The sequence below is a fragment of the Hyposmocoma kahamanoa genome, unplaced genomic scaffold, assembly GCF_003589595.1.
Source record: "Hyposmocoma kahamanoa isolate Upper Pololo Valley unplaced genomic scaffold, ASM358959v1 64, whole genome shotgun sequence".
In the NCBI taxonomy this organism is placed as follows: domain Eukaryota; kingdom Metazoa; phylum Arthropoda; class Insecta; order Lepidoptera; family Cosmopterigidae; genus Hyposmocoma; species Hyposmocoma kahamanoa.
The window spans coordinates 6,037,717-6,047,071 of NW_020653852.1; the positions used below are offsets into that span (position 1 = coordinate 6,037,717).

Below are 9,355 nucleotides of genomic sequence, written 5' to 3' on the forward strand. Positions count from 1 at the left end.
CCGCCGCGCAAGCAGATCTATTGGCTTGGTCCGCCCGTACCTTTCACAGTGCGTGGTCTAGCGTCTGTATGCGATTTCGATGTATGGATCTACCCGCTCGTAGCCGCTTCGGCACTGAAAAGGGAGACGCCAATTCGCGCGTCCATTCGGAGGCGCGCGTTTGAGTCGAGGACGTAATAACTTATCAAATTCTCAAAATGACAACTAAAAATATTGACAATAAAACAAAATCCGAATTATTTGCATGACAGACCTACAATGAAATGCAAAAATGTAATCATCATCATATCAGCCGGAAGACGTCCACTGCTGAATGAAGGCCTCCCCCAACGAGACCGTCAGGATGGCTGGTCGCCTGGCGCTGAGAGTATATTCAAGAATTGCTACCTATTTGCTACCTTTTCTAAATCATTGCTACCTTTGATATATTCCCTTCATGCTGAACAAAGTGGCGACAAGCCATCCTGACGTCAGAATGGCTGGTCAATTATTTTTTATAATTTCTCAGAATATATCATCAAAGGTAGCAATTATTTAGAAAAGGTAGCAATTCTTGAATATACACTCAGTGCTAGATGCGACAGGCGACCAGCCATCCTGACGGTCACCCCCCAACGATTTCGAGACTAGTCGATCGGACGTGGCATGCATCCATCGGTTATCCGCCGCCCTTACCAGTCATCCATCTATCTAGTAGAGGGCTGTCCGACTGAACGCCTTCCGGTTCGTGGTCTCACTTTCGAGAACCTTTCTGCACCAACGGCCGTCAGTTTTACGAGCTATGTGCCCTGCCCATTGCCACTTTAACTTGTTAATCTTCTTAAATCTAAGCTATGTCGATGACTTTCGTTCTTCTACAGATCTCCTAATTTCTGATTCGATCACGTAGAGAAACACCTCTCGCTGAAGCTCGTTAAGTGACTTTTTTATGAGGTCCATAGTAAGTGACCACGTCTCAGAGCCTTAGGTCATCGCTGGCAATACGCACGGCTCGAAGACTTTTTAGTCTTCAAGGTTTGCGGTATTGCGGACGAGAACACGTCCCGGAGCGTCCCGAAAAAAATGTAATGTGTTAATTAAATTTAAAGCATTTTCACAACTCGTACTGTAATTTTGGACAGCTCTTATAGTTAGCGGCATCTTAGAGCGTAAACGGCACTGAGTTGAATTCAAATTTTAAGCTTGACCTGCTCTCGACTCTGTACAAAAAATAAGTGGTCGTTTTGTGAGGAGTTGACGCTACTGATTGATTGATTGAGCTTACCTATAAATTTAGTTAATAAGTGATTTAATTTATAACAAGATTTCAATATCAATGTTTTTATGTTATCTCTATAGGGTTGAATCCATTCTATAATTTGTCACAGGATTTCTTCATGAAGAGTTGCTCTAATTCAGAATCTTTGTTCAAAAGCTTTCTCAGGGAATATGCTCTGTCAGTTGCGAACGTACTTGCAGTTTTGCCCATGTCCGAAGAACTTGCGCTAAGACATATTACGGAGCATCTCTCTCTGACTTTGTCAGGGTCAAACAACATCGAGTCTCTCACCACGTTATCCAACACCTTTGCAAGCTCGGACTCAGAGAAGCAAGTGCATAAGACATCGAAGTCGTGGTCTGACCACTGTGTACCCATATCCCTTGTCTTGGGAGATACTTCCTTATCAGGAATATCAACAACTTCTTGTTTCTGGTAATTGCTCCTAGTCTGCTTCACTAATCGTTTAATATCTTCTAAGTCGCACGGCTCGTAGTTAGGCAAGTCGGGCACGTCATAAGGGGACATATTTTTCATATACGGAGGCAAATTTTCGTTGAGATGTTTCTTGGCCCTTTTAGAGCATTTACATCGCTTAGGAAGGACGTACTCCATGTAACTTTGCCATTTCGGTTCACGGTGTACTTTTAACTCTTCACTTCTTGGTTCTATTTTTTTCCCTTCAGGTGGAGGTTCCTCTGGTGTTACAGGCATCATGGGAGGCAGGGATACCCTTGACTGGCGTATCGGACTACAGAAGCAGTTGGGTATTTTACAAACGCAGCATTCAAGCGGTACTTTTTTGATATTAGCCACCTCTTGCTGTAACACTTGCATCAGCGAACTTTCTAGTTTCAACTCTTTAATTGCAGTGTCAGCTGTGTATTTGAAGGGTACGTCGTAAGTATAGTCGTGGTCGTCCTCTAAGTCGAAGGGATCTCCACGATTGCCTACAATGAAGTCATTAATTTTCTCACTATACATTTGGAAATTGTCGCAGGCGGCATAGAGAAACCTCTTGTTGACTACTATGACGGGAAACTGAGAAGCACTAGACGTGCAGTGGTTAGGGCAGAGCGTTTCGTCGACCTTCGGCTTGAATCCCCTGTCACAGCATAAGAAGAATGGATGTGGCTTTGGTATCAAAACGGGATGTTCAATTGTTGTTTCAATTATGCTCTCTGTGCTTGGATTATCAATCGCTTCATTCAACTGCAAAAGCATTAATTTTTCCATGTTTGTGAAGAATTCTGCATGCTGCGGTACAAGCTTTAGGCAGTACTCCACGAACATTTGGAATTTCTTTACCACGTGACATACTTTATTTCTCCAGATAACATTAAACTGTCGACGTTTTATTTCTTCCTCTCGTTCATGTTGGATTTCGAAGGTTTTCATTTCAAGTTCTCTTGTCATTTCTTTAATTTTTTTATCGTGCTCGTATTTTGAAAGTTCCAATTCCTTTTTACACGCATCTCGCTCTTTTAGGGCGACGTATATTTGACACGCTAAGTTCTGACACTCGAGATACTGTCTGAGTTTCTCTACAGCCACGTGTTTCTCCACATTGATATCGTGTAGCTGATTGGCCGTCTCTGTATGTATTGTGTCCACATCTTTCACAAACTGACCTTTAAGCCTCACTTTCTCTCTCAACAACATATCACTGTATTTATCGTAAAGCATGGTAGCTTGTTGATGAACTAATTTTTCAAACTTTTTCCTCATTTTTTGGTATGCCTCCTCTTGGACTCTTTCTATTTCTTGTATTGCTGAATCGAAAATTAACGTTTCTACATTAGTAGTGGCCGTCCGGTATAACATTTCGAATTCATGGAACGCGAGTTTTATTTTCGAGGAGTTAAAAAAAGCTTCACTCTTAGAAGATTTATCATATTGACGTCGATTACTGTCTTCTATAGCTTTCTTCCACTTAAGGTCGTTTTTATGTAGTGCTTGTTCTTTTTCTTTTTGTAAGGATTTGTAATATTTCTGTAAAACTGCCTGTCCATAGAGATAGATGCCTTCGTGACTTAATTTTTTCAGGACATCGTGATGTACAGGGTGTAATACAGCTCTGCAAGCGAGGAGTTCATCCGGGGGCATGTACCATTCAGGGCCACCGCCTTTCATTTCAGGCTCTAGGCCCGCTAGCACTTTAAGGTTCCAATTCATGCTCTTGAAGTAAACATGTGCAAGCGGTACTTGCATTTTGTTCTTCATCACGCTTTGAGTGGGAACCTGCTCCCTTTCGAAATAACATTTTCGGTGATAGTAATTCTCATGCAAGGAATACATGTCTACAAAATTATTTTATTAGTCTCAAAAATAAAAAATAAAATGTTAAAACAATTATTTTCAGCGAGTAAATCACATGATTTTTTGTCTTTACGGCCGAAATTTTGACGTGTTTATTGACATTAAGTTTTGTTTGATATGAATGTCCAGCAAGGAGTTTACACCGTGTCGTATTTTCGACCGTTATGATGGCGTTATGCGTCGCATTTAATTCAAAGATGTAATGGATGAAAGATGAAACACAAAAATATCAAAAACTATCTCAAAAGGTAAAATAATTTTATTTTAATACAAAATTATAAATACGTTTCTCTTACACACTAATTAAAAAGTCAGTCCTCATCTCTAACCACTACGTTACTTCTCCTACAGCCATCTGTTGTAACAAATTCATTACGTGACAGAATCTTTCTTTTATTTCGGTCAATGATCTGTGTGGTAGCATTTTGCTTATTTTGACAAAAATCTCTTCTGATGCTGCTTCGCCTTTTAACACTTGTAACATGGTTTTGTCTTCATCTCTTGTCCAATTACCATTGGCATTTTTCACTTCTGCATTTGGCACTTCTTGCACTTCAATATTCGCATTCGTTTCTTTAGTTTTATTTTTTGTGGCATCGTCTTTTTTATTAAACTTTTCGTTGACTTTCTTTTTTTCAGTTTTATCGTCTTTTTTGCTAGGCTTATTCTTTTTTCTAACATTTTTTGGGCTGTTTACAACACATTCTTTGTTTGTATTGTCATTTACATCTTTGACTGACTTAGTGGGTGATTTTAGTTGCTTTTTAGTTCTTTTAGGCGGAATTTTGGGTGTGTTTTTATTTTGTCGTTTAGGTGACGCTCTTTCGTCGTCGGTGGCCGGTGGGGAGAGGTGGCAGTGGTTCGGGGCTAACCGTTTCGAGTGCACCCGATAGGGTTCCTTACTATACGGATATGTGACACGCGCCGATCGCAGCATTCTTCCGTGTTGTAAAAACACTCGTCCATTAAGATACTGAAATGTGAAAATGTACATTTGTATGGTTATGAATAGTTATGATATTTTATAATTCGTGGTCGGCTTTAATATCGTAAAAATCCCGCAACACAGGGATTGACGCATTTATTAAACATAATATAGAAAGGAATATCAACGATCAAAATGGTATTTGTATTTTTATGTAACACCGAAACCACCGTACCATGGTTAAGTCTAAATTTGACATTTCTATACAGTTCTATATCTTATTAAGTTAGCGACCTAGTACTGAGAAAACACAGCAGCATGTGATTGGTTAGAGATAAACTACTAAAGTCGCATTCATACTAGCAAGCTAATTAGTCGGCTCTCGCATCTGCGCAGTGCGGACGCGCGTGGTGACTTTGACTATCTTGAAAATATATGTATATATTTTTATTTTTAACACCTTTATGCCTTTACTATTTTAAAGCTTGTTACCCCTTTGCCTCTACGTACATACTTGTCATTTTTATGAACTATGCGAAACTGAGCAGCCTGTACTATACTCCAGTCAAATTTAATGTAGAATAAATGTAAACAAACAAAAACATGATTTTCAAGGTTTTCACCTTAGTTTGTTTTACAGTTACCACAATTTCAGGTTTTTTTCCCCGAAAGGTTATTGATAATTCTAATCTTGAAGTCATGTCTGTGATGAATTTTGTTCAATAGATGTTTCAAACTGCTATTTAGTAATTTGAAAGCAACATAAAAATGACCAGTAATTAATTAAGTCAAAGATTATTTATTCCATAGGTAAAATAAATTTACACTTGAAAACGTCACATTTAAGCTACTGCTCGTTCACTACGCTGACCTCCCTGAGAAGAACGAGCAAGAAACTCTAGGGATTGCTCTTTTCAAATAAACTTAAATGCTATGGAATACATACACTTTGAATCAAATTTGTGTGGATTCCAATTATAAAAGTGTGTCATCCTTAATGCTTTCTTGAATTGCTACTTAAACATTTGAGTTTAAGTAGCAATTCAAGTTCAGAATCGGAAATTGACGATGGATGAGGTATGTACTAAAGTAATATAAAATAGAATTTTACAATTTTGTTTCTTTTCATCTACTATCTAGAAGCAAGTATTAATTGGTATCAAAATTTTAATTCATAAATTATACGTATCAACGGATGATTTAACTGCCTCCGTGGCCGAACGGTAAAGGCTGCCACGCAGAGGTCCCAGGTCCGATTCCCGGGAGAAATATTTGTATGGCCTACATTTATTTCTCTCGTGAGTTTGGGTGTATATATGTGTGTGTCCATGGCACCCGAGACACAGGGTTTCCCTAGTGCGGGGCTATGTTGAGTGTGTGCGTTATTATATTATTATTACTTTGCAAAAGTTGTAATAAATGATTAGGTAAGTATTACTTTTACATACGTAAATTACGTACTTACTTATTTAAATTCCAACTATACGAATGGGGCTTGGGCAGAGCTAGCCTAAATAATGAGCATTGAAAAATAATGTTCTTTACATTGACTTACTAACAAATGAACGTCGGGTCTAATACAAAAACCACGAAAAAACTGTCCGAAGTTAACCTATACAAACGTAGTGACATGTAACGAAATATAAAAAATTAAAACATTTAATTTAAATTCTAACGGTATTGCAGTACTGCCTAATTTTGCTTGCAACAATTTAATGACCCAAAAACACCATATTCAGCTTCTATTGGAAATTTAACGAAATGCACCATATTTAGCTTCGACTGAAAATTACTTGAACACAAGAGTAATGGAGTAGCCTTTATTGTAAATATTAATTAATTTTTATATGTAATATATATTATTATGTCGAAAGTTGTGCAAATTCACTTAAAGAAATAGTAAAGAGTTGGGCAGATACAAACATACAAATATTACTACAAATGTGAAAGTAAGTGTGTACTATAAGAAATGTACCGATATTCCAACTAAGCGTAAACCGTACTTCCGAAAACCGATTTAGTTTAGTTTTGTAATCTTCCTAAAAAAAAACATTTGACATTTTATTTCGTTACCTCGAATTAAACGTCATTAATATTTTTTTTTTAAATAAGATTAAAATCAAAGCGACTCTATAGTTTCTTTGTTCTAAATATTTCGATCGCTAGTGGTTCGAACAATTGAAAATGACCAAAAAGTTTATATAAGCTACTTGAAATTGACGTAATGGGTCTCTTTCCATCTTTTGAGCATGCAATGTGTAGAAAAAGGACAGTTAGCTATTTGATTATTTTGTGTGCTTTTGTAATTTATATTTACGATTCATTTATATATAAATTAAATACAATAAAACTGCACAAAATAACACTTTTAAATGAGAACTATGATAACACAATATATTTGTTTAGTGAAAATATGACACAAAATCCTGTTTTTACACTTTACTGCGGTAATTTTTACAAGTTATTATTATATGGTACTGCATGATTGACAACCCCGCTGTCATTCGAACAAATGAAGACTGTTGCGCGATTGACGCTCTGTATGCGATTTTAACGCCCTATAGGTGCGGACACTGTTTAGCGCGAACCCGACGTCCATTTATTGGTATGGTTTAAGGGTATGGTTCTTTACAACGCTATTATTGGTTGCCTAGCAACATTTTGTTATTAAACATTCTATATCGAATTTGGTGTATAGGTCGCTAACTTAAATATTGTATAGCTGTTGACAGTATCGAGATACAGTCATATCGTGGATACGGCCGCGCGCATTACACTGTATTTTTTACATATTCCCAGAAAAGCAAGAGAAAAATAAAAAATGTGATAATAATTTTGCACGAAAGTGTACATGCGCCGACTTTCCCTCACTACTCCACGCTCAAGGTGTTTGCCGGTTTCTGTAGTTTTATGTGAACGATGACGTGGGCGGTATTTTTCAAGTATAACACTTATACTAACCATTGTATCAAGAGACTCCTTGTTCTCTAGTTTACGCATGTTATCGTTGGTCTCCTCGAATTCCCACACGTCATAGCCCTTGTCATCAGTCAGAAAGCTCTCGTTCATTATATCCGTGCCTTTTTCATATGCACTGAAAACAAATCAAATTACTTATTAATTGTGACTGCAAACATTGAGATTTTTTGTGTGTTCCATATGACTTCCGATAGACTTCCGATTTTTGGGACACTCTTTCGTAACTAGACAGCAAAAATTTGAAATATTCAGAATGTAGAGCGTATTTGAAACATGTAAAATAATTTTGGTTTTACGATACCTTATTATCATTGAAACAAAGATCGAACAAACAACGAAAAATTCCTTCGACTGGACTAGCCTCGAACCAGCGACACTTGACTCACTGTGGCTACCACGTGCTAGTCACGTGTCGAAGGATACTTTCTTTCTGTTTATTCGACTAATTGTATCAATATTATTTTTACTGATACAATTAGGTGATAGTTGGTGTTATCATCAAAGTAGTGACTGGCCTATTTTTACAAAAAATATGAATATCATGGTAATAAAAACATGACATTCAGTCAAATAAATATTTACGATAACTGTTAACAAGATAACAAGTGAGCAACGTTTCTTTAATTTTGTTTTTGGATTTTATATTTTTGATTTTTTTTGTGTCATTGACGCAGCGTCAGTATCGCTGCCTCAAATGATTTCTTTACCCTAGTGCCGTAGGTTTTTTTTTATAATATCTAGTGACGGGACGAACAAGTTGTGCGCCTGTTGGTAAGCTACACGCCTGTCCATAACAGTTGCAGTGCCACTCAGCGCTTTAAATCGCAAAGATCTGAGTGGCACTGCCATTGCGCCCGTCACCTTGAGACATAAGTTGACAAGTCCCATGTGCATGTGACATTACTGCTTGTCGGCAGAAATAGGTAAGGTGGCAGTACCACCCTGGACGAACTCTTTCACATGGAGCTCTACTGCTAAAAAAAAGCTTCAAAGACACGTAAGAACGAAACGAAATGAAAAAAAGCGTTTACACCACCTACCTATCCGGAGGCCTCTCGTCAGGAAATAAAGATTTAAACATCTGCGTCAGGCGAGGGTTTGAACGCAAGTGTGGCAACACCCTTGATTTCATCTCTTCGCTTTTTCCACTGTTAATACCCGTTGTCAAAGCTCGGAACACTTTGCGCAGCACTGTGGGCTTGCGAGCGAATGTCGCCTGGAAAAATAATAATAATTCTTTATTTAAACAGAACTTAGTAGAGACGAATCTCCAAAGTCGTGAACACCGCTGTAAAGTTGCCTTGATATATCACGTAGACTAGGGTTCCACCCATATGTTCTGGATGTTCCAAAGATTCGCACGAAGCATTACGCTTCTATGTTTATATGGCGAACGGCTATATAGAGTGGAATTCCTTATCTGCAGATTTATTCCCTAAACGCCAAAAACATGGGCCTTTTCATGACGAGAGTAAATAGGCATTATTTATGTGTGCATGCTCCATAGGCGAACTCTTCGACATCTGGTTTTTTTTTTATAATATTAAGTGACGGGACGAACAAGTCGTGCGCCTGATTGTAAGGTACACGCCTGTCCGTAACACTTGCAGTGCCACTCAGAGCTATAAATCCCAAAGATCTGAGGGGCACTGCCATTGTGCCCGTCACCCTGAAACGTAAGTTGACAAGTCTCATGTGCCTGTAATTTCATCAGGAGAGATGGAGGTCAAATGCGCACTAATTAAATCATTAAAGATTTGTATTATGTTCATATCCAATATAAATATCATAAATTTCCTAATTTTAATGTTCAACCTAATTAGAAGATCAGCTAGTTTAGTAACAAGTGTAGTGTAGGCTAATGAAATTTAAAT

At 37.8% G+C, this 9,355-nt stretch overlaps 2 protein-coding genes across 2 annotated transcripts; both read right to left on the bottom strand.

The window, feature by feature from the left end:
* Positions 1 to 1,266: 1,266 nt before the first annotated feature.
* Positions 1,267 to 3,571, bottom strand: LOC113230878. The gene has a single exon (XM_026464982.1). It carries the CDS (start codon positions 3,554 to 3,556, stop codon positions 1,352 to 1,354), a length of 2,205 nt encoding a protein of 734 aa, XP_026320767.1. The 5' UTR covers positions 3,557 to 3,571; the 3' UTR covers positions 1,267 to 1,351.
* Positions 3,572 to 3,874: 303 nt separating this feature from the next.
* On the bottom strand, positions 3,875 to 8,964 carry LOC113230836. Its single transcript, XM_026464934.1, has 4 exons — positions 8,932 to 8,964; positions 8,522 to 8,781; positions 7,464 to 7,596; positions 3,875 to 4,550 (listed from the first exon to the last, which is right to left on the bottom strand). The coding sequence occupies exons 1-4, from the start codon at positions 8,962 to 8,964 to the stop codon at positions 3,909 to 3,911; spliced, it is 1,068 nt and encodes a 355-aa protein (XP_026320719.1). The 3' UTR covers positions 3,875 to 3,908.
* Positions 8,965 to 9,355: the final 391 nt, after the last annotated feature.